The sequence below is a fragment of the Caretta caretta genome, chromosome 7 (assembly GCF_965140235.1).
Source record: "Caretta caretta isolate rCarCar2 chromosome 7, rCarCar1.hap1, whole genome shotgun sequence".
NCBI lineage: Eukaryota > Metazoa > Chordata > Testudines > Cheloniidae > Caretta > Caretta caretta.
In genome coordinates this window covers 23,509,027-23,535,737 of record NC_134212.1, presented here as the reverse complement: position 1 = coordinate 23,535,737, position 26,711 = coordinate 23,509,027, and the positions used below count along the sequence as shown (strand labels likewise).

The 26,711-nt window shown below is 39.6% G+C and overlaps 1 protein-coding gene across 5 annotated transcripts in view; it reads right to left on the bottom strand.

Moving 5' to 3' along the window:
• The window catches only part of EEFSEC (eukaryotic elongation factor, selenocysteine-tRNA specific), a 218,333-nt gene that overhangs the window by 66,935 nt on the left and 124,687 nt on the right, over positions 1–26,711 (bottom strand). The window contains exon 7 of one of the 5 annotated variants that reach the window (XM_075130309.1): positions 4,798–4,859. The exons of the other annotated variants lie outside the window; for them this stretch is intronic. Within the exon in view, the coding sequence (XP_074986410.1) occupies positions 4,798–4,859 (62 nt within the window). The remainder of the gene's footprint in view (positions 1–4,797; positions 4,860–26,711) is intronic. 5 annotated transcript variants of the gene reach the window in all.

Genomic DNA, 26,711 nt, shown 5'->3' with positions numbered 1-26,711 from the left:
AATGCCAAGATCCAGCATCAAAATGTGATTTGTCTGGAAGGATGTTTACATTCTGGTGACCCGTGTAAGCACGTGGAGTCTCTGCTGCCCAAAGCACTGAGATGGGACAGATTTTTCTATTTATCCACTCCATTGTGCATTGTAATTTTGCTCCTTAAACCCTACATAAACCACTTGAACAAGCCACATGTTATCCACAGCCAGTGAGACAATCTAAACGCTCTCTACAAGGCCATCTGTGGCTGCCAAAATGATATTCCAAAGGACAGCCTTATCCTCAGCGCCCACCCAGCCTCTTCTCCAGCCCAGACCCCTGGTCTGAAGCAACAAGTCAGAGCTCTTCTGTATTTCTCAGACAGTCATACAGGTTAGCACACACTTTTAGAGTACAAAACATGGTCATGTTTTTTATACACTAAAAAATCCATGGCCATCTCTTACTTCACAACTGTCCATGTGCCGCACACTGTGCCTATTTGTTGATAGTGGGACAGAGCTTGGATCCTCTTGTTCCAGAATTAGGCCAGGTTAACTTTTGGGAACATGGAGAGGCAAAGAAGAGAGTTTATGGTGGTTTATGCCTGGCCCATTGACCGTGCACTATTTACTTGTCTATTCTTGTACTGTAAGCTCCTCAGAGCAAGAGCCATCTATCTTGAATGTTTGCATATGTTGAGCATTACTGGAATAAAATAAAATAAAATAAAAAAACCCAACAAGGACAATACTATTAATTTGAAGGGTGAAGCTGCAGTTTGATGTCTACAGGGACTCTTGATAGAGTTTGGCAACAGAGAAATTATTGGCTGACCAGCTCTAGCTTCACCATCATACTGGGAAATATCCCAAGTTATTCAAAACAGCCAGCCTGGGAACACAGTATTTTAAAAGAATTATTTTTCAGAAGCAATTGGTCACTATTATTTCAACCGCTAATGTGCATTTGTTCCCGCTCTCCATAGACCTGCCTGGTGATCAGAGCACTCCTGCTAAAGTAAGGCTGACCTTGTGTTGGTTTCCTTTAATCAAAGATCACTGCGGTCTCATATAGCTCTAGCCAAAAGGATTTAATTAGCAAGATAAATATTGATAGTAAAACAATGACAATGAGCCACAACTTGAACTTTGCTGTTTGCTTAACTATTCAGCATAGTCTTTCTGCAATTTAACAGATTTTGTGCACTCTTGTGATGGCTCTGGTACTGGAACTGGTTTTGAAACTTGAAAAATCCATGCTACTTAAGGACCATGCGTCAGTCATGGAGCTAAAAGTCTCCCCTTCACCCCAACCCCATCCCCAACCCCTGCACAAGTTCTGCCTCCCATATTGTCACAATCCCATTACTTATCTTCGTTCAAGAAAATGAAAAGTGAACAAGAGCCAGAAAACGTTCTTTCTGGTTGAACTGTTCTTATGAATACAAGGAAGAGCAACTTCTGGCCAGAACACCAAGCACAGTTTAGGCAGGAGGGCCAGCTTATCACACAATTCCAACTTTCCCAATACACTTCAATCCTGACTGGCAACACTCTCCCAGTTCTATTCTGTGCACGCAGCTCTGTCAACGTCCTCTTTCTTGTCCCTTAAGTCCCACTACTATTCCTAGCCCTGGGATAGGCACATCTTTGTCACTGGACCTCAAACCATATCTAAGAGCCTGTCTTGCATAAACTAAAATCTACTTTCTTATGAGTGTGCAGGCAAACTGAATTCAGTACGGACAGGGATATTTGGGACAGTCTCTTAAAACAGGAGGTTTACTTAATAAGGATGGATTCTTGCCCAGGTTTCACTATAGTAGGGTAGGTGATGTTTAAACTCTCATATCTGTAGGGAAGCAGTTGCCTCCCATGTTCTGAATAGCATAACTCAAATTTCCGTGCTGATTAAGGGACACAGTATAATTCCAACCCAGTGAATGGGGACTTTATCTGTGAGAGTTCATAATTCTAAATCCCTGGTTGCACTGAGTTGGGACCATCTTTATCTCCTATGCCGGTGTTTTGAAGCTAAAGCACACACTGGTATGGGCCAACAGATGCCTCAGTTGACATAAGGTCAACCCCAATACCATAAAGAAATCAGTATCTCTGCTCTGCACTAGGATGAGCAGCAGTACAACAGGAAATCTGGTTTGAATTCAACACAAGGGGCTAAAATTTCATCAGGGAAGCCTAATGAAAAGCAAAAAAGTACAAATACACAATCTTACACCAGCCTTTCAGAAATGCATAAGAGGCAGAAAAAGTTCTGGTTAGCAGATCTGACATAGAACCAAAGGCAATTCATTACAAAGCCGCTTCAAATCAAAGTGCTAGATCCGTGGACCCATAATCCTCCCATCTTGCTTGCAACTCTCGATGTGGAGTAGGCACCACAGAAGCCAGTTAAGCTGACCTAACTCAACTGACTTATACCGGGCATCTGTTACTTAGTGCTGGCCCAGAGTCTAAGTTGGGCGATATTCATCTTCCCATGGGCTGCCTTTTTAAAGCAATCCTGAACAATGGGACTTCAGAAAAAAGACTAAAACAGTTATTTTTAAAAAAACTTGTAGGCAAAGGCCTTTAATGCTATTAGTAAGGGGAGGAGGATAGGGTAGCAGCTTTTTCTTTTTTATGTTATGTATATTGTGTGTAAACAAAAATGCAATTTGCTTTAAAAAGATAAGGTGATTAAATTTTTATCAGGTTTGTATTCTGTTGTCACCACAACAAAGAGAATTAGGAAGAGGAAAGAAAGGCCTTTTTATTTGAATTATGCTCTTACCAGAGGTTCTCCACAGCACAGCTGAAAGCCACTCAATGTTCTCTAAACAGGCCCTTTGATTGCATTTTATTCAACTTGTTTGCATTTGGAGCAATCGAAAGGAAAAGAACGCTCCACATTTTGATGTCTTAATGTTCCTTAATACCTTCTTTAATTTATATTAAGCTTCTTAACTAGGGTGATGAATTCTTCAAAAACAATAAAGACCTAGTATAGAAATCTTTCACACACCATGAAAATTGAAATTATAATGTATTCATGGCTTTTTTTGTTCCAAAAAAATATTTAGAAGAAAGATTTAAAGCATACACACAAAAATCCTGAAAGTTGTATGAAAATGACTTGATCCATAGAACTAGATGAAAGTTCAAACTAATTATTACAAGGAAAAGAAAATGGTTGTGGGGGGGGAAGGGGTTCTAATGGAGAAAACTATTACAGAATGTTTTGTTACTATAAAGTTTTCAGTCTTTTAATATCCTATAAAGTCCTTCTCTATCACTTTCTACAAAAAAAGGACTGTGGAAATCTGCATTTTTGTTTTACACAGAGTAAATCTGAATGTTTGCCATACCTCCCTCGCCCTCGGTCCCCCCCACCCCCACATTACTATTATTCGTAGTCTTATTTCCTAAAATGGCTTTTAAAGTTTAAGCTTCCACAATATATTTCCATCTATTTCTATCTTTTACAGAGGGCCAAAACTAACAATGCACATTTAATTGGTGGACTTCTTAATAATGCCTCAAAATGCCAACACATGCAACAGTTTTGCGGCTGCCTGGGTAAAGTTTCCCAGACTGAGTTGTCATTCACAGGTGGATCTCAGTCAGATGGCAGACCGGGTTTATGAGAAAAGCAAAGATAATGTAATAAACATGGTACTAAAACAGGCCACCCAAAGGACAAGACTCAATGGGTTTGTTCTTGCATGTACTGTATATTTTCCAATCATAGTTAAAGAAACATTCTAAAATTTCTTAGCCTACAACACCGATTATTTGCCCCATGTTGTTAGTCTTACCCCACAGGGCCGCAATAATTTTTTAAAAAAATCTTTACAGCAGCAATCCATCATAGTCCATATGTTCCTAGCAAGAAACCATTAGGTTGGCATAATCTCAATTTAGCTCTTTTTCCACAATCTGTCTACTGGTTTGCACTTAGTTTTTTCAGTATTTATTGAGAACTACAAATATATATATTTGTATGTGTGTGTGTATATATATATATATATATATATATATATATATATAAAATAAAAATACACACACATACACACACCAGCCTATTCATTGCTCCCACTCCACAAAGAAACCCCCCAAAACAAGCAAGCAAGCAAACATTTCATGGTATTGTCCTATTATAAGTCAAAACAATACCCAGATATTGCACTACACTGATTTGGTGCATTAGAAATACAGTAGGAGAGAAAAACTTCCAAATACTCCCTACCCCTGAAGTACATCAAATCACCCTAGAAATCCCTCTGAAAGAAGTATGTTTGAAAAGGAGCATGGATTTGTTATTTTCTGTGAACATTCACTGATAGCTCACCTCCCTTGCGTGAGTTACACTTTTATTTTAGCTTCCAGGAAAGCTAAAATTAAAACCTTATGACAAAGCTTCCCCCACTTATTGAGTGCTTGTGAAAAAGCTCACTGAGCTGCTACAGCAGTCAACTGGTCACAGTAATGAAAACAAGACTGGGTAGATTTAAAAATCTGTACACTGTATGTTTTTGCAATTTTAAAGTTAAACAATACTGACCTTAATCCAATAAAGTGGGATTGTGCCATGCAATCTGTGTACTGTCTGGAGTGAAATGACACATCACCCCTTCCTAAACTGAATCAGACACATGCAAGTACAGTAGCATCAAACTCATGGCCCAAGGCTACATGTGGTCCATTGCACCAAAACTTACAGCCTTCCCTGAATGGTACTACTGAAGTCAGAGTGAGTGTTTATGAGAAGACACAAAATAGCTTTTCAGTCAGAGAAGGTGCCACAGGCCAGCTCCCTACCCTGGTATCCTGTCTGCTCCATATTTGTCTGGCAATTCTAATCTCTGTTTTTTCAGGAGACACTAGAGAGGAGAGAGAAAGAGAGTGCACTATTAAAGCAAAAAGATGTTCAAGCACAACAATCAGTTTTGAACCAATGAAGCCTACAGTACATATCTGTCCAAATTTTCATTATTGAGTAAGCACATAATTTGCATGCACAATCATAGTAAGTGTGCATGTAATCAACTAGTTAAAAATCTTAACTGGTCGCATGCAATTACAAAAGTTTGGGCCTATAAGTATCAGTGCTGCATGAATTTTTATTAAAGGCATTTTGTTTAAAAAACCCATTCAAGGAAACTGATTCAATAAGTCATTGAAAGATCAAGGAATTTGCTCTATTTGCATCTCAGATAATTTAAAACCCAGAAATCCACAGGTATCATGATGGTCCACAGATTTTACCATGGCTGTATGGTATTTTTCAATAGCTAATTTTCCTGCATTGTATTTTCGAAAAGTCAGCCACTCTGCTTCACCCTTCCAGCACTCACCAACTATCCAAGAATCCTTTCTTCATTCTTGCTTAATTCTCTTTGTGTACCCAGCAAATATAAGTTCAAATCAATATTATAATAAGAAAATCTACAAAAGACAATGGGAATCTGCAAAATTGGCCCCTTGATTATTTGAAAACCTTTCCCACAATGCTGGTTCAGTATTGCCAATTTCAAATGTCCAAAAATCACGAGACTTAAAAGAAATAAAAAACGTTGGGTTCTTTTTGTCTTCTGCATTTTGGAGCCCCAGAGTTCACTTTTTCAATCTTTTCTTCACATCAGGGTAGACGTTTCCTTTTCTCTCTCTCTCTCTCTTTTAATCAAAGGTGAGATTCTCACAGAGTAACATGACTCCAATAGTTGGGGCTTTAAGGAAAAATCACCTTATATTGTGAAACTCTTGATAAAATCTCAAGAGACAGCAACACTAAAGGTTGTGCTTCCTTCCCTTACCACATTGTTCCTGGCTCCTGGAGGCACTGATGGTTCTACAATTAGTCGAGTACAACATCAGAGAATACAGTACTATCTCCTTTATCTGAAACTGCATTTGCAGAAGATTGGTCATGTTCTCCAAGGATAACTTCCACTAAGCATTGGTCCCAAAGCATCTTTCACTTCCTGAAGTTTCCAAGTTCCAAAATACTTTAAGAAACACAAGGTCTGTGGTGTGCATAATTTGGGAGCACTAACTGACTGTAAACTATTCAAAACTATTCAAAATTATTCTAGCATTATGGTGCCTGGTATGAGAGGTCTATGCACAATAAAGAACCCACTCCTGCAAGATTTCCATAATTGATGTCAAAGAAAGTTCCCTGAATCGGAGGCCTGTGGATTTAGACCTCCATTTGTTAATTAGAGGAACAATGTAAAGGCTAATGCACTGGCATGCTGGTACCGTCAAGTTCTAATGAATGAACCAGTGACCTTCTGAACCTCACTTGTATTGAGAGTGTCTCTGGGCAGTTCCAAACAACAAGCCCAGTCAGAATGGCATTGCAAAAGACACAAATTAGACTGGTATTTTGAGTGAGCTCAGCTGAAGGTAGCACTGAAGGAAAGAGAAAATTAGATTATGGGAGATGTAACATGACCAGCCAAAATATACAAACATGTTAAAAATAAATTAGTCTCATTACCAAAACCACAAGGGCAGCATCTCGTATGGCTCTCACTCAAACCATCTAAATCTTTGTTTATTTAAGTTTGGGTCCTAGTATGATCCACTTCAAGAGCAAGGGTTCCAATGTCTTAAGATTTATTTTCTTGCTGGATAATTCTCTAACATTTATCTTGTGCTAGCACTTCAATGTTTGTGGCACCTTAGCCTATTGAAAAAGTCAACAGATGAATACAGTCCAATATTTCACCCAGAAAAGCCCAACCTATCCGTCAGTCATACCTGACACCACACACACCTCATCTGACAATTAGCCCCTGCCATTAAGTGCCATTAAGTGTAGGGAAACTATTTGGAAGCGGCTGAGTTTCTACCTTTTGGAAAGGAAAGAAAGTTCCAAACAAAATCTAGAAACCTATTCTTAATTCAGTGAAAAAAACTGGGGTCTTGCACTTTCGGGAGAGGAGAATCATCAACAGGATGAAAACAGTTTCCGTTGCAACAGAATTAGACACCTCAGCAAAGTAACAAATATCTTCCTACTTGGTCATTTATCTTTCATTGGGAATGCTGCAGAGGGAATGTGTTCACAGTGGCAGAGGTTGAGAGAGGAGTTACATCACTTATAAGCATTTCCCTTCAACTGGCCCAAGAAAGGAATGGTGCACACCTGTTCCCACATATTCTTGGTTAAGTTTTGCCAGGATATGAGACCTCTGAGAAAGGGAAGGAAATGAAGGGGAAAAGCAAAGTTTCCTGGCTTAAGCAATGTTCGCATTCTTTTTTGGCTTCTCTCATTCACTGAATGATAGCGCTTCAGTCACCTTTATACTCCATAAAATCACCTAAAACACTTCCAATAAAAAACACAACGTCCCTTCAAATATCAGCTTGTGGCTGTGTTCACTATTTAGATCCCTGCCATAGGGTTTTAATTCCCTCACCCCCAGTTTGGCTTAGTTGTCCTGATGTCTCCACTTATTGTTGAGAGCAGGGCTGATCAAGGATACTCAATGCAGGCTCCTCTGCCTCCCAACTCAACCAAGGAGTGACTTATAATTCCAACAGCTGTTGCTGATTTTATAGCAGAACCCTGGGAGTTTTGTGCATTTGAGGTCCACTCTCCCTCCATCCACTCTTCTGTAGGGGAAAATGAAACTGAGGAGAGTGGCTACTGACACAGCCCCAAGTGATAAGAGCTTTCCCCCGGCAGATGTAACAACAAAGGAACTGCTATACTTGATCAGACCTGGGGTTCATCTACTCTTGTATACTGGCGCTCGCAGTGGCCAGTACCAAATGTTTTGAAAGGAAGGTGTAAGAACCCTGTGTTAGACAGATGTGAAATAATCTACCTCTCACATTAGGTCTGATCTTGATGACTGGAGATTCGCTTAAGCCCTGAAGCATGAGGTTTTACTATCCCTTCCAAAATTGCTATAGTAATTAATTATGATACTCCTGTATATTCTTGATATTCTTTTTGAAACAACCTTTAATCCAGTGGAATACATCCAATCCCAGCCCAAAAAATCTTCCTTAGCTGACATTTGGCAACAAGAGGTGAGAGAGCCAAAGTTTAGTTGCATTGGTGGAGCAATATGGCAGAACATCAACAGTCACTGCCATGGAAAGGCACCTGAATTCAACTGTTGCCCCCCAGCTTCTTCTTCCCTAAACGGCAAGAGATTGCAGGAGTGCACTTAGACCCTGGGAGAAGGTACTGCTTCATGGCACTCATCAGTGACTCCTGCAGCTTGTGAAGAGGAAATGACTCTAAAGTAGAGCGGCAATCATCTCTCCTAAGCAGAAAAGTGGCAGGTGACTTGAGTAGCCATAAAGCCAGAGAAAACGGTGGACTCTGAGACTTTAACAAAAAATTCCAGGGGTAACTTATACTCACAACCCATCATCACGGAAGGTCTCAGCCTTAGTTTATCTAAATCATGAAAAGAACCCTATTTTAGCCGTCCAAGATTATCATAAAGGAACAAGACGCACACAATGCTCCATACCACAATGAAGATGAGAAAATATACATAAATTTTTGTTCATTAAAAAATATATATTTGTCACTTTGGGTGAGTGGAATTCTGCAAAGCTATTGGTCCCAGACAGACTACTTTCAATTATTTTATTAAAATCTACATTGTTAAAATTGTATTTCTAGAAAAACATGACGCTAAGAATAGCAATGAGTGCTTGGATCATTACAAGATATGGAAACCACAAAATACACTCCCTTGCCTATAAGCTGAAAAGATCTGGAGAAACAGGCCTAAACAATATTGTCTGAGAACATTTTCTTGAGGAAAGAATGTGTGTAAGGGTGGGGCTGAGCTGTGGGAAATGAAGAAGGCAAGCGAGAGGTTAGTTTAACTACCAAAGGGAAAGGGGGAAATGAAAAAAGACTGCCTTCAATTCCTTGCCTCAAAAAAAAAAAAAAATTGGTCCCCATCTCCCAACACAATAAATACGATAATTTGACTTCTTCAATGGGTGTAAAAATACAAATCAGTTCATAGACAGCAATGAATGGGTCTTTTAATTACTGTATTTGGCACATAATAAATATCTAAAATCGTTTCTGTAATGAGTAACTCAAGCAAGAGGCATGTAGCAAATGTGAGTTTTATGTTTAGAGCAACTATTCTTTGAACCACTGTATATGTTTTACAAAACAGGCAACAGATCTCATATGAGAAATACTTGTAAGATTCATGCTGAACTTGTGAATCACAAAGTATTCTTTCTGTTAATTTCATCAGTACAAAAAACCCCCTTAACATTAGAAGAACCTATAGGTCAGCTTTGCTGACTTTTAATGAAGGTTAGTTTGTGCTCTGAAATCTAAAATTATAATGGTCAGACAGCAAAATTCCCACCTTTTAATGAGTCCTATTTTAATATTCCAAATATATACTACCTAAATTTGTATACTCTTTAACAGTAGTTAATCTTCAATTAAAATACCTAGAGCAGAAACTCAGATAACTGGTTTAAAAGGTAAAAGCTTATTGACAAAAACCGGTATTCTTCATATTGCCTTTTTTAATTCTGCATATTAAAAATGCCATTTTTACGAGTTGAGAAAAAAACTTCAAGAATAATGAAGGCTAACAAAAGACTGAAGAGCAGTAATTTAAAAAGCTCCATATGTAGCATCCTGATTACTGTATCAGTCCCATTTCCATAACGAAGGGAGGTCACTGAACTGCCGCTTGTCCTTTCTGATGGCAAAGAAAGGACAAAGAGGACAGAATATTTTCAAAGCACCATCCCTCAAGAACTAAAGGAAGAACAAGAAGTCTTCTGCAGTACAATATGTGGGTGTCAATGTCTGCACTTTTCTGGAGTATGGTAACCCCAGCACTGGTGGTCCCTGCACATGCACTTAATTTGGAAACAGCTGGGTTCAAAAGTTTATCCTCACTTTTTGACCTGCAAGGGTTTAGTGTGTGGGAGTGCACACGAGTGTATACATCATACCACACAAGCTGAGGATGGGCAGCCACAAGATACACTGTGTGTGCATATGTACATGCAGGACACTTTGTATATTTACTAATGCTGTGTGTATATATATTATCCAATATACATCAGGCACATACCACGCATTGTGTAGGCATTCAACATACAGCCAGCCAAGAAAAGGTTGCGTTTTAGAGTTCAGTAAGTCACTAGAGTCTGCATTTATTTGCAGTTACTTTTTTCAAAAGAAAACCCATAATAGTCAGCATATGCTGCTAATTACAATACCACATATTTGGAAATAGCATATTTCCTGGAAAGCATGCCAGCACAACTTCTGTAACTGACTAGACTAGCATCATATCCATGTCTACTTTAATATACCATAATGATGTATGAATTAGCAACAGATCTATCAATCTATCAAGTTATTTACAACATGCACAGTATCTGAGCACCTTTGACAGATGCAGAGAGATGCAAATGCAAGTACTCTATATATAACAGCTAATTAATGTAGCACTGTAGATGCAGTGAGGCTGGGTGATGTAAGGTATTAAGTAGGGCATGGTTCAGGGAGCACTAGGTAGGGATCACAGAATCTCAGAGGCTCAGAGAACAGTAGTTTTACTTACAGCATGAGTGAGAAAGTTAGCAGTCACAGACCTGACAAAAGAGTCAGATCTTGCAACTCCTTTATAGAAGTGTTGATGTTACCATCAACACTCCCAGCAAACCATTTTCTTGTACTGCTTTAAGGCATTAGTGATATCTTAAGCTCTTGGACAGGAAGCCTAGTATCATGAATTCAGGTCTTGGAAAGTAAGCAAAGGACGAACCAATTTCCAATTAGTTTGTTCTTTCTTTCTTTCTTTGACTTGTATAACAATTGTGTTATTTTGGAATCTGAAGCAGTTTGATTACAAAAGCTTTCCATTTGTAACACTGAAGGTTCTAACTAACATTGAACTTTTAATAATTTGTAACATGCAGTAAGTATAAATAGTGTTGTAGTAAAAACACACAGCACATATAATGTATAAACAGAGGGTGATGAATAATGGAGAAAGGGAACTAGGACTCAAATCTCATTGTGACTGGAAAAAGAAAAATGTGTAAATGAAACAAGCACATTCTGTCATTGGTAAATTTGTGCCACTTCAGTTACACAGAAATGCATGATTATTTAGGGGTTTCAAATATAACAAGAAAGGGGGGAAACACTAAGAACACAAGGCAAATCAAACAACATATGTAGATGTTGCACAGATATAATGGTGTAGAAAAGTTAACAGAACAGCCCATACATTAGCTACTGAAAATGGGAGTTGAAACACAACTCAATGCCCTGGGGGAACATTCTGCACAAAGACATTACAGAAGGCAAATCTATGAAGACCAGACTATTTGACTGATGCCAAAATATGAGAGTCCCACTCCTTCGAAAGTCTCAGGGATACAAAGTGAAGTTATCAGTCATAGCCATTGTATATTTTAAACCCAAAAGTCCTAGCTAAGTGCAAGAGTTTCCCAGAGGAAATGTTTTACTTTTGCATTAACTTCCAATCTGAACTCTCAAGAGTTGCAACACTTTAAAAAAAACAAAAAACACAGGATAGTGTTTATGCCTTTTCTGAAAGCTGAAAACAAATGGTAGAGCTTTGGAATGGGGGCATCAGAGTAATCCACAAAAACAGAATTATGTGGCTTGGTGGTAATGTAATAATTGCAACGCCCAATACAATAGCTGGAGGAAGCATTTCTAGCATAATATCAGCCAACAAGCAGTTTCAATGCTACCCAGTGGTAGTATGGGGAACAGCACTTTTAAGCCTTCTCTGAAGAACAAAGATGATGCTGGCCTAATGGTGAGGAAAAGAGATGGTCATGATGCTTTTTGGGTGGTACCCAGACAAGAAGATAACACTGAGTCCTCACACTTCAGGGAGGCCACTGGGCTGAAAGCAGTGTGCAGGTGATTCCATCAGTTTCTGTCGAGGGTTAGCAGGAAGTGGGAACACTGCATTTACACTCAACAGTGAGACAGATTCTGTACTCATTAAACTAATGTAAAACTGGAGTAACTCTATTACCTTCAATGAAGTAACTTCAGATTTTCAATGAATCTGACCCATTAACTGCAGGGACATAACTACCTTTTTATCATTACGAGAGGGAATGGGTGCTATCGTTTAGCATCTCTCCCTCTGTAGTCCAATTTGCTCTCACTAAAGGAATGGACTGGGACTCAGAAGACCTGGGTTCAATTCCTGACTCTGCCACTGGTTTGCTGGGTGACCTTGAGGAATTCACAGCCCCCTGGTGCCTTGGTTTCCCCATCTGCAAAATGGGGATGATACTGACCTCCTTTGTAAAATGCTTTGAGATTGATGGATAAAAAGTATTATATAAGGGCTTATCCACACAGTGGCGTCGTGCACTCTACAGGAGTGTGATTTCTGAAATGCACTAATGTGGTGTGCATTAACTGGCCTGTGCAGATGCTTCTGGTGTGCATTACAGGTTCCCTACTGTCATCTTTAAAGTGTACACCAGCAGGGTCCACATGGACCAATTAATACCCAACACATTAGTGTGTTTTAGAAATCAGCCTCCAAGGATGCATCACTCCACCATATAGACAAGCCCTAAGTTAGGTATTACAGTATACTCCCAATTATCTGAATAGCATGGGGTACACAGATTTTATTCGGATAACTGGGAGCTTCAATAATCGAGACGGCAGGAGCCATTCAGCAACAAGGTGGCCTACCCCGCAATCAGGGGCTCATTCTCCCAATCCTCCTTCCAGTCCTGGCTGGGGAAATCTGCTCTGCCCTGCTCACTCACTCCCATAACAGCAAGGCTACAGAGGGCTTCCTGTACTGCCACGAACCATTCACCAGCAGAGCAGCCTCCCTGCAACAGGGAGTTCCTCCTCCTCCCAGTCCTGGCTGGGGGTCTCTGCTCTATTATCTGAACCTTCACATTACACAAATCTCTTCCTTGTCCCCCAGCACGAGAGACACGGGGGAGAAGGAAGGGATTCCGATCAGGAAGGGATTTCTGTAGCTCAGATAATAGGGTTTCAGATAAATAGGAGTACACTATATTACTATTACAAATCCATTTTTAAAATGTGTAAAGTGTCATGGCTAGGGCAGGAACATGCGTCTCTGCAGTGCATTTTTTATTTTTATATTTAAATACATCAACAGCAAACGTAGGTAGAGTGATCTGGATTAATTTCTGTTTTTGCTAATTTAAAAAATACTTAGCTTTTTCTTGGAGGAGAATGGGATTTGGGAGTTTAATGTTTCATCAAATATGCTTTTGTTAAGTGCTGTTGAACAGGAACATTGCTTAAGGTCACAACAAACTTTTAAGTCAAATCACAGGCAACTAAGGAGCTCCTGTCCTCTTTCCACGACCTCCACGTCTACCACAGAAGGCCAATTATTTTAGAACAAAATGTGAGAAGTACATTCTCTCCCCTAGAGCAATGTTTGTTCATTGTTTCACTTCCATTTATGCTTCCACAATATGAGTTCATGTCTGCAGTTCCCATCTTCCCAACGGAAAACGGTGCTTGGTCAGCATCCCCATCACCACCACTTTTTTTTTCCTCACATTGAAAGGCTTATGATGCTTCAGATGCTTTAGCCTATGGTCAAGGCCAAATTCAGTCTATGTATTAAAGCAAGTTTAGACATACAGAGTTCAAAGGTCTACTGTATTCATTAGTGTTTGGGGTTTGTACAACTTTCTCAATTTACCTGACCTCTGTCTTCCAAAGTTCCCTAAAAGTAATTCAGAATAGTTTCACCAGCTTACTTAATTTTCTATATTCTTGACATTATCAAGCAAAATGAAAATTCTTTATCAACTTTTTCTCCTGAGTTCTAATCCTGGCTTAGACACTGACTCTTTCTGCAGCCTTGGGCAAGTTATTCAACCTCCCTGTGCCACATTCTGAGAGAAATTTACCAGCCTGTTTCAGGTTTGCTATTTTGGGAAACATGCTGAAAGAAACTCTGCTATGTGCATTGCTGTAAAATTTTGTATTTCCCCCCAGGGATTTTAAAGAAGAGGCTGAAATCTTGCTACTAGCTTTGTTTTTGTTTATTTTAATCTTAATTTAAACAAATTACTAAGAAAAAATGTATATAACACCAAATATCCATTACATAATATACAGAACTACAGAGGCACTGAGCATGATAAGCCCAGCCTCTCAACTACTCAGACCTCTATAGTGGGATGGTCAAAGACTAGCCTAAATTATTTACAATTTTTAAAACTACACTTAAATCTACTTCTAATTCATGCCAATGTATCATGTGCAATATAATTTTATCACCATTAACACATTTACAGAAAAACAGCTTTTCCAAAAGAAAATAACTTCCTCATCTAAACTGTAATAGAATAACACAATTATACCTGTGGAACTAGATGACTAAGGATTGGGAATGGGTACGGCTACAATTATGTGTCATCCATTTTTAGGTCAAGTCCCTAAGGTGCTGGCATACAAGGTAGAAGTCTTGGAAGTACAGAAAACAAGTCTCTGGCAATATTTTGTACCCAAAGTAACCACAATTTTTCTCTGTTCAGCACAAACAAGAAGAACAGCGCATGTGCTATTGAACAGTGAGTGGTTTAGAAGAAGAGGTCCCAGACTGCAGCTGACTTGCCAATCTCACCCAAATGTTTTTTAAAAAGATGGGTTGCTTGTTTGTTTTGTTTTTTAAAAACAGAGGTGGACACCCATGACCTTTTGGGGAATTAAAGCTTCTACTGTCTGTTCAGGTTCTTTGTGTTGTCCTAAAGCTCCTGTTCTGCATTAGCCACCCATGCAGTCTAGGTTTGTTTTCACTTTGGAGCTCTCTATGAAGTTTGTTGAATAGTTTCCCATCACACATCCACATGCTCACAGAAATACCACTAGGTCAAAAATCCTGGCTATTCTTTAAAAATGTGAAAGTCATAAAAGAAATCCAGGACTAACGATGATTGTGACAAAACTCCACCTTTGGCAATGGGTTTCATAATATCTACTGCTACTTTTGTTATTTCTGTTCTGTGCATAAGACAGAACTTCAGGCTCCATCTCCACAGATCCAGAACCTAAGAACTACGTCATTGGTTCAGATTTAACCAAATCAGTAATGACCAAGTCTTTCCGATAGAGCTGTTCGGTAGCCTATATGAAGTGAGTCAAGCATTATAATTCAGCTCCAGGTAGAGAGATGCCATATCACCAGGGTACCCACAAAAGTGACTGGAATTAACACTAAATTTGGCCTATTTGCTGGTAATTAGGAAAGAGGACAAGGATTGACTCACCTAGGAAACGATATGTTGTCCCTCCAAAGCGGTATCTACACTAGAATTTTCAGCCACATCAAACATGGTCCACTAGCATAGACAAGGTCAGCAGAGTTGAATATGCCATGCTGTATTGAAAAGGGGCTGAATGATGCACATTGTCCCACTATTAGCTGCACAGATGAAGTGGACAAAAGTGTCTTGTGGGACAAGGTTGAACCTGTGCATCTTCTAATATGTGCTGGCAAGAGTGACCCCTAGTTGACACAAAATAATCCTCTATCTGCCACAGGTTCCATTCAACTGGAAAAGTCTGAGGCAACACAGGAGTCCAGGAGTTGGCTCACTCCAGCTACGCCCCACGAGTAGCTCAGTGACTCTGCACTAGGCAGAAGCTCAGAACTGCAGAGTACCAAGTCACCAGTTTCACTTCCTGGTTGGAAACAACTGCTCTGTTCATTCTGCAGAAAAAGCCTTCCCTTCCCATAAAGATTTAGGAATGTCAATGGTTTCCACAGACACTCCAATGTGACAATAGATTACTGCTGGGGAAATGTGTGATCAAAAATAATCGTGTGTGTGTGTGTGTGAGAGTGAGAGTGAGAGTGAGAGTGAGAGAGTAACACTATACATTCCTTCTAGCCCCTAAAATCACCCTGACAAGAAGCAGGAGAATGTGTGGAAACTAGGATATGGGGAGTAAGTGGCACAAACCATTGACTGGTGGGGGAAAAAACTCTACATCCAACTCTTGGACCCACTAAATACCCCAAGTTGCTCCCTCAGGACAGACAGGGTGCACTCACCCTCTTGGCCCAGGGGATAGCCAGGGGAGAGAAAGCTGATGAAGTTCATGAAACCACTTCAGTTGCAAAATGATGAGATGAAAAAGTGTGGACATTCGAACCATTGTTCCCATTCCTCTCTGAGTTTTACATACAGCATTCCTTTGTATCACCCTGGCTGCAAGCCACTGGTCTCACCACTGATTGCAGAGACACACTGTCATGATTTTATGTTTGTACGAATACACTGAGACAAAGCATGGAAATTGCCCCACAACAAGCCCAAAGTGGCACCAAACTATAGTAGGATTTTTAACTAAATATGTTAACAGTAAAAATATGTAAACACACACAATTAAGATGCTATTCTCTCATATGATAATGGAAACTGGAATAAAATTATACTCATCTTAATCTTTTTTTCCCCATCATGATGACCAGACATGCAACACTGGGTCAACTTACAACCCTGAACAAGAGCTGGGGTGGAGAGAGGATTATTTAACAGTTGGTTCCATTATTGTTTCAAGAGTGAAGGAGGGTTAAAGGGCAATAGTTTAGTAATGAAGAAACTCCAAGGACCTAGAAAGCATGGCAGCCTCCAGAAGTGGATATGCCAAAAGACCGTAAAAAAGCTACAAAGCTGCTATTAAGATCCAAACCCTAAAACAAGCCCATAAAGTCAGAAAATATTTATCTGGAAGGGTGGTAGTCCAATAAAAGTTTTATGAATGTTTTACAACTGCCCTGTCAAGAGGCTGGCCGCTCAGTCACCTCCCGCCCCTTCTAAAAAACAACACATGCAAAAAACCTTCCCCATTGTGTCAGGTTCCAAAGTGGGAATGACAAGGCTGTTTGAAAAATGGAACTACTTCTCTCCCTCTTGTAAAAGCTAGCAGAATGTGCATTCCTTTGCTCCCACTCCCACTGCGTGTTATGTATAGGCAGGGAGTGAGGGCAATGGCCGCAGCTTTCAGCCTCAAAAAAGGAAATGGGAATCTCTGTAAGCTATCACCTGCCTCCACTATTTATTTTTTTTTTTTTGCCAGGGTTCCTTCTCCTGCCCACTAAGCTCTCCTACCTGTTTGGGGGAAGATTTATATGCACAAGTACTAGAGATGACTGGAACTCAGCAAAAGACAGTCAGTTCTTATAAAAAGAAATATTTGATTTGCAGGCTACATTTTAAGATGTTCAGCACTGATGCTTGTGGGCACTGGAAGGGAAAGTTGATGGCAGGAGAACACAAAGCAGAAAAAGAAGCTTTTGGATGGACGACATGGTGTCCTGGGTGGATCATAAGGACTATTTATCCACTATGAGATTAGCAAAGGATCATACAGAATGGGCTACCTGGGTTGCAAACCTCCAGTAATGGAGATGCCTAAGAAGATGACGACGACGATAAGGACATTATCCTCATTTTACCGATTTAATAGCTCATTCATTAATTTTCACCTTCTAAGGACAAACCCACCCAAAACAATCCTGCAGAGTTTAGCGGTGGACAACGTGACCTAAGGAGTTACACTATTTCATCTTCAATTTTCATGATTCTCATCTCTAGTAACATTTTAGGACCTTCTGCTTTAAAAAATTCAAAGCAATACAGACAAACACTGTACATTTCAGTTACATTAAAGGATATTTATTCCTTTCATTACACACGGAGAGAAATCTGGAAATTCAAAAAGGTAAGATGGCCACTACTTCATTCTCCATCCATGCCACTGTGTCTTCCCCATCAATCTCCTCCCCGACTCTCAAATCTCACCCCAAAACAACAGAGCAAAGGAAGGGGAACCCCTTCTGAATGGGGAATAATCACAATATGGTGAAATCAAACTAGTTAGGGATGGAAAAGACCCAGCACTTTATCAGCCCCCAGCCAGTGTGAGACTGTTTGCTATAGTGATGTCTGAAGTACTTCATCCATCATTTTTAAATGACCTAACCAATCAGGCTTCCATCAATTCCCTTTGGATTCTTTTCCATGGTCTATCAGGTCTGACCACTAGGAAACATTTCCAGAAAATTAATCCAAATTTTAATTTAAGATCATCCTATTACTCCTAGGTATGGCCACCCTAAATGATTCTTCTCGTGCTGCAACAAGCAAAATGGATGCTGGATTTCTTTTAAAAGATCATCATAGTGGAAAAGCACCACCCACTCTTGTGGCTGAGTAACTGACATTCAATGATGTAACACAGCTTACACATGACTCCTCCCTCGCCCCGGTGAAGAAGTATTGCCGAGCCATTCCAGTGAACTGCTGGAAAGACAGATGTTTCCCATCAGCCATGTCATGTTTGTGTTAAATAACAGATATTTTTAACATATTGTGTTACTCCATCCATCTTAGTGAATTGCCCGTCTTGTAAAATTCTTTTAATTATGTTATTTTCTCTCCACTATCTTCATCATCTACAATTATTTATAGTATTATTGTCTTGGTTTCAAACACTAGTTATAAACATTGTTGCAACAGTTCCTAACTGGGGGGTTTATTTATTTGTCTCTGTGTGTGTGCGCGTGGGCACAAGAATAAAATAATTATTTGAAATATTTCGATGGGTTTCTTGCTCTCACACGCACCCCTCCCAAAAGGAAAATTTTAAGGTAATATTGAGCAGATCAAGTTTGTTTTTTCATTGGGGATCTCAAAGAATCAATCTTCCGGAGGATGGCACAGCTCCGTCCTGGGCCTGAAGCTCCGCCAGCCACTTACTTCTGGGGGAGCACAGCAACCTCTGAGCAGAGTTTGGCAGGAGTAAGTGCTTTGCTGGATTAAGTTTCAGCATAATGTTCTCGATAGGAATCAGAGCAGCATCCCTAAAGTGCACTGGGAGGCTAAAACGCCAACCATCAAGATGGATGGTTTGTTTTTATTTTTATAGAGATTTTCTAAACCTCAACTTTCACCCCTCACCCCCCTCTCTCTCCCCCCTCCCATTCCCAGCCACCTCCAAAGGCCCATCTGTCTATTTCATTTAATAGAAACCTATATTTCCTAGCTAATGGATGCACTTGGCTAAGAAGAGATAATCTCTTTGTGTTCGCTTCAGTTGTCTCACTCCTATTATCATATTAATACTGATTAAATATGAAACCCAACACTTAAGACAGACCCCACGCATTATTTAAAAGGGGCAAAAAACCCATGAATTTGTACTTGCACATGCTAATCTACATGGAATGTGGTCCCCACTGGAAAGCCTCTCCTTCATGTTTGGTTGCCACACTTATTGATTTTCACAGGACAGTCCTGATTTATTGGAGCTGTCCTATATGGGATCACAGGACATCAGAGGTTTCCTGAAATAGCTGTGGGGTTGAAACAGCCCTACATTAGAAGAGTGGTCCTGTTGTCATATCATTACAATCCAAGTAGCAGGGAAGTTTAAGGTCAATCCCTGGCTCTGACAGGAACTTCCTGTGGGCACTTGGGCAAATCACACTTTTTCACTCAGTTTCCCTATCTGCAAACAAAGACAATAGCTATGTCGAAGTGGGGTCGTGAGGCCAATTCATTAATGACTGTAAGGTGCTTCACATTGTATCTTCAGATTGGAGCTCTAAAGACAACTGAAATATAATCATCAAATAAGCAAAACTCATTCTACAAGTTTTAGGATTCAAGCTATTTTTTAAAATGGGCCACATTTTTTAAGGAGAGGGGAAGGGCTCCAGTCATATCTTATGAGAAGAATAAGATTTTATCATAACACTGAAAGGAAAAAAATCCACCTTCAAATTCCAAAAAACAATGACACATGCCCTGCTGCAAGGAAAAATCAGGAGAAATTTTCAAGAAATCATCAATGAGTTAATATGTCAAGTGTACCATCCTACACCTGTTCGGAGGGGAACAGAGTGGGAGAGGACAGTTGTGGAGGAAATTCACTATTCAAAGATAAATGAACAAATTAATAGAATAATGTGTCTCTTCTGTTACAACTGCCTGTGAAAACTAGCAGCCAGGCAGGTGGTTGAGGAAGGAAACAAGTAATACTTAAACTTCACACACAACTTATTCTATTCTGGTTTTTATATTAAACCCTTCACTGTGGTATTTTATATTACATCCTTCACTGTGGTCCCATTCTTTTTACTCAGTTCTTTCTTTGAAAACTCTGTTGAATAGTATGTGAAAAATGTGACAAACCTTTAAGTATTATCTGCTGTGGTACATTGTCTTTGGATTTTTGATATTGTCTGTTTAAATACATGACAATCACCACTTTTTGAGAAAGTGATTAACACTGCCACCTATTTTTGTAGGACCTATTGTATTATGTTTATTGCTGTGCTACACCAAGTCTGCAGAGGGAGTGCAAATTAATCAGATTTATTCCCAGAGGTGTGCTGACATCAAGTACATTGGTTTATGAATATGGAGGTAATCAATTAGAGCATTGTTAGCATCCACTCCATTACAAAACAAAACCAAAACCACCACACATAAACAGACCAATATCCTCTACCCAAATATTTGCTATGCATTATTAAAGTTAGTCCCTTAAAGTAATTGGAAGTGTCCACTCTAGCTACATCCACATTCTTTAGAGACTGAAGACTGGTCAGAGAGTTCCGGGCATCCCCATTCTTGTGGTACCTTTTCTGAAAAGGGATGCTACGTGTCCTGCACAACTTTGGAGGAGATGAGGTTACACTATGGTCAGAAAAGCTCCCTTGAGATGTCAAGAAGGCTAACCTAACCTTGTGAGATCCATATAAACAAACAACTGAACATGGAGAGCCTTGAACTGAGGGACTGCTGTTTACCTAACCCCTGAACTGCAAAAGACATTAATCCCTGCCTTATTAAAGAAATGCATACACTAGTTTGGCATGCCTGCTCGAGCAGCTCTCTCATATTCACAGCTTCTCAGGGGTTGAAGGAAGTTCTGACGGTCCCTGTCCCATAAATAAAATCCTTCTGGCTTGCGATAGCTAAATTTGTATTAAGACAGGCTGAGACAGCTCCAGTTAGAAGCCACAGGTGGGGGGTGGATTGAAGTGCCCTATATAAGTTCACTTAGTGGGTTTTTTCCCTTTTCCATTCCAAGTCAGCTCTAACTACCTGGTAAAATGAAACTAGCATGGAACCCAAAACTTCCCTCCATCAGCAGTATAAATATAGTAGAGCTGTATTCAAAAAACAGAAACTTGCCTACATAACCTGTGAGCATACATTTTAAATACAGAGAGATGGAGGCTACATCTACAGTATGGAGACTATAACAGCATAGCTATGTTGGTATAATCCCGTAGTATAGTAGCTAAAGAAACAAAGCATTTCAACAGAATTTAATTCTGCCTTTGCAGAAATGTTTCTGCAAGTGATTTGTTTAAAGCCATGGGAGAAAACCATGTATCAAGCAAACAAGTTTTTCTTGTCGGGGAAAAGTCCCAAATTAAGGAATTACTGACCTAAAAAAAAAAGAGCCAGTTCCCATTTGAACTCCAGAGGAACTATAATCTATGTACATCTTCAGAGGAGAAACTTGTTAGAACAATTGCTTGTTAATAGCAATGAGATATGAAAAAGAAAATCCATACTTCATGATACCCAGCTCTCTTCTGTCAGCAGAAACTTTTGTGCTTTGGCACATTTCCAGTTCTTTAAAAATGTCCTCTCCCCTGCACTAATAGGGGTACCCTGCATCCATTCTAACTTCTCCTCATTTATATCTCTCTTTGCATAGGCTGTATCACCATTATGCTAGGTTAAGAGAGAATTAATTATTCCTAATCATAGTGATTATGACTGGAGGAACAGGATCAAGGCTTTACAACAACAAAGACCAAATCTGTATATTTTCTGGTAATATTTTTATTATGGTAGCAACATAACGTGCTGGGTGCTGTACTGATAAACAGGAAGAGAATCCATACCGCAAAGAGTTTACGCTCTAAATAGACAAGACAAAGGGAGTATTCTTTTCTATAATTTATAGATGGAGAACTGAGGCAACGAGAGATTAATTGATTTACTCAAAATGTATAAGAAATCTGTGGTGGAGCCAAGAATTAAATGAAAATCCCTGAATGCCCAGCATAAGAACATAAGAATGGCCATACTGGCTCAGACCAAAGGTCCATTTAGCCCAGTATCCTGTCTTCTAACAGTGGCCAATGCCAGGTGCCCTAGAGGGAGTGAACAGAACAGGTAATCATCAGGCGATCTATCCTGTCGCCCATTCCTAGCTTCTGGCAAACAGAGGCTGGGGACACCATGCCCATCCTGGCTAATAGCTATTGATGGACCTATCCTCCCGTGAATTTATCTAGTTCTTTCTTGAACCCTGTTATCATCTTGGCCTTCACAATATTGACCTCAACCACAAGACCATTCCTCCTCATTTACATTCTAAAAAGACCAAAGTAGATGAAAGATGCAGCAACAGGCAAAGTGATGAAGGGGATGGTAGGCATCCAGCTCGTTTGTTCAGTATTTAATATCAGTTTTATTTACTTTATTAAAAGCAGTTGTTTGGGGAAGAGGACAAGATTTGAAGCAAGCAAGAGTAATTGGCAGAGAAAGGGACTATGGGAGTAAGAAAGGTGAATGACTAAAGGGAGAGGGAAGTGTGAAGGTGAGAGGTGAAAAGGGAGGGAAGTGTAATGCACAGGGGGAATGAAGTTGAGGAACTGAAAGGTGGCAAAGAGTGAAAGCAGATTCCTGAAATTGTTTAAAATGTTACTGTCCAGCAGCGCTTCTTGACAACCAATTCCAGAACAAATTAAAAAGGGGGATTATAAACTCAAAAGAGGCAAAAAAAACCACATTATGTTAAAATCCACAGCATATGACTATGTGCAAAAAGTACTCGCCTGGGACTAGAGATCCTATGGCCAAGATTATAAACTCAACCATTATATTAAGAAAATAATTTAATTATCAGGATGGTTTGTTTGTTTTCTCCTTTTTGACAATAACTGTTATTTCACAGAAATACGGGCTATGCTTCCTGCAGCCATTTTTATGAAGTTTGGCTATTAATCACAGCTGTTATACTGTATTTATATACAGGAAATGCTTTAGTTACGTACAATATTGCAACAGAAGATATACTGTAACAGAGAGCCATCATTACAGGTCTATAGAAGCTCTGTTTATGATCTATTCTTTGCTAAGCATTGAAACTATGATGAGTTCTGTATAAGATGCAATCTACGTAATATAGGCCTGACACACAAGAGTACTGTTAGGAAACAAACTATTTCGATGTCCTATACACATAGCCTGGGTCAAGGTTCCAAAGGTGAGTATCCCTGTCACATGACAGGGGTTAATCCCCATGAAGCAGCGATTACTGTTACCGTCAATGTTCCAAACAGCTTACAATTAAAACCACAAAGAAATGTGCCCCAAGGAAGTCCTAATGACCTACACCTCTAAAATGTGCCCAGACTTTAAAAAGACATCAGAATAAATGTTAGTGGAAAGGGAAGGTGAAATGGGGGAACAATCAAAATCAAGGGAGCATAAAAGACTTCTTTACGGGAAATAGAAATATTTAATTTCCATTGCTCACCAGGCCTATCCTTATGGCATTTAAATTCTGAATGCAATATCTGTATTGCTAAGCTTCTATTTAAATATTTTACAATCACCACTTCTACCTGTGCATATGTGTAAGTCACAAGTAATTTTTAAAAAAAATTATTGAACATTACTAAAGAAAGTTCTCTCTTGGCCATCATCTGACCTAGGACCCAGTCCAGCAATTTGATCCACATAAGTAGACCCTTGCACACACGTGCAGCCCCACTGAAGCCAATGAGGCCCTGTGCAGCCACAAGGGTCCTTCCTTCCCAACTATGCAGCATTTATACAAATGAGAGACGCTGAAGATTTTCAAGGCTGTTTAAGATTATTATAAAAATTGTAACTTAAGACTAGTTTTATGAGAAAAATACATATTGTTATATTTCTGTAGAATCCTTCTTTGCCCTATCATAATCTTTTAAGGAGCACTGAATGAGTTACATATAGTATAAATTATATAGGATCTCATGCTGAATTATACTGAATATCACAGAATACCATAGAATTGTAGAACTGGAAGGGACCTTGAGAGGTCATCCAGCCAGTCCCCTGCACTCATGGCAGGACTAAGTATTATCTACACCACCCCTGACAGTCATTTGTCTAACTTGCTCTTAAAAATCTCAAATGATGGAGATTCCACAACCTCCCTAGGCAATTTTTCACATGCTTAACCACCCTGACAGTTAGGAAGTTTTTCCTAATGTCCAACCTAAACTGTCCTTGCTGCAATTTAAGCCTACTGCTTCTTGTCCTATCCTCAGAGGTTAAGGAGAACAAGTTTTCTCCCTCCTCCTTGAAACAACCTTTTATGTACTTGAAAACTGTTATCAGCGCTGAGTAGAGCGGAAGAATTACTTCTTGTGTCTTGCTTACAACACTCCTGGTAATACATCGCAGAATGTTTGCTTTTTTTTCTTTTTTCTTTTTTTGTAATAGCGTTACACTGTTGACTCATATTTACCTTGTGATCCACTATGACACCCAGATCCCCTTCTGCAGTACTCCTTCCTAGGCACTCATTTCCCATTTTGTATATGTGTAACTGATTGTTCCTTCCTAAGTGAAGTACTTTGCATTTGTCCTTATTGAATTTCATCTGATTTACTTCAGACTATGTCTCCAGTTTATCCAGATTGTTTTGAATTTCAATCCTGTCCTCCAAAGCACTTGCAGCCTCTCCCAGCTTGGTATTGTTCACAAACTTTATAAGTCTACTCTCCATGCCATTATCTAAATCATTGATGAAGACATTGAACAGAACTGGACCCAGAACTGATCCCTACAGGACCCCACTCGATATGCCCTTCCAGCTTGACTGAGAACCACTGATAACTACTCTCTGGGAACGGTTTTCCAACCAATTACACACCCACCTTATAGTAGCTCCATCGAGGTTGTATTTCCCTAGTTTGTTTATGAGACATTTCTCTGAGACAGTATCAAAAGTATGAAAATCCCTTTTCTTTCAATTGGATATTGTAAGAGGCACAGAAACCATTTTGGTGTTTTCATACAATTTAGCCAAACTGCCTAGGCAAATAATGAAGACACCGCTGTTTACTTTTTTTCTCTAAAATAGTAAATTCCACACAAGAAACTACAGAAAAGTGTTAAATTTTCCAAGTGGAACACCTGAAAGTCAGGAAATGCCAAAAGCAAGGTTGCATGTGCAACCTTCGTCTGCTCTTCTGCATATGTGTTATCATATGGTTTTAATTACATAACATTATTTCTATGAATAAAATAATAATAATAATAATGTAGTGAATTAAAGAGAGGTTCTGTAGATCCCTGTCACGTTCTAGTCCAAACCCCGTTTGCAAATACAGCAGTATAAATCCAAAATAAAACCACTGAAGCCAATAATAATGTGTAGAATTTGTCCTTTAGTGCACAGGATATATAGGTGAAATAAGAATGCCCACTTACCTTACCTTTTTGAGCTAAATGGAAAATCACTTCTTCTCCCAAGCTTTTCTTTGATTGTGCCTTACTCTCACAATCACACTCCCATTTTCATATCTAAATACCGCCCGCCCCAACCCTGCCCTTTGCCAACCAAGAGGGAGGAAAGAATTAATTGGTGCCATTTTTGCTTTTCAGAGGTGCTATGGTACTATGATGATGGGGGTTATAAGTGCCTAAATAGGTAGATTAAAAACCCCAGGAATCTTTACTTAGTGTCCTGCTCTAACCTTTATAGTTCATCACCACATCAAATAAGTGTAGCTGGAAAGCCAAAGCTAGACTCAAACTGCAACATGTCTAAAAAAGGCTGCTGCCCCACTTCCTATTTCTAAATTCAGCTGATCTTTACTGTCTTAAGCGTTTCACTCTCTCTTCTAGCCTTGCCCAGTTTAATGCAACCATCCTGCATTGTGAAAGCAGTTCACTAAACTGTTACCTGCAGAAACTTGTTAAATGAATAAAATTGTCATATACCATTTTTACTCTGTTAATGAGTTTATTCCATCATCTGGTATTTTTTCAGGAAGGCTTTGCTGTTAGAGAAAATGAAGTTTGGAATGGCATTGAGAAATAGCTTCTTGGGGACAACCCAGTCCCGCATAGCCTCCACAAGCACAGAGGAACCTCTTGGAGCAAAATCAGCGTGGTTGCTCTGTGTAAGTGAGGGGAAGAACCTAAAAAGGGTTGCACACCTCAGTGCATCAGACCGCAGCTCTGGGCTTCCTCACAACCTGATGCACAGCAAAAATGGTTCAGCTGTTTCTGAAAATGAGATTAGGGGAAAATATATTGTTTTGCCCGTATTAAAAAGATCTTACAACCATTTTGTGGGGAAGCTCTACTGCTTTGGAGAAAGCACTTCAAATACAGCAAGGGGGGTGGCCTTTGTGTCAGGGATATGTCCTTTGCTGTCCCAGTGAAAATCCACAAATTTTGGCCAAGTTACAAGCCTTTGAATAATATCAGTTCACATACTTTCAGTAGAGACTTGTTAAGATTTTGGAAGCTAGATTCCCTGAAGATTACATCTGCTCTGGGTATGCTCTAGTCTTGGGCCGAGTGGACTTTTCCTGTAATTGTTGCTCCAAACTGTTGCAGGCTGCTGTGGTGCTGGGCATCGGAACTAAGAGCAA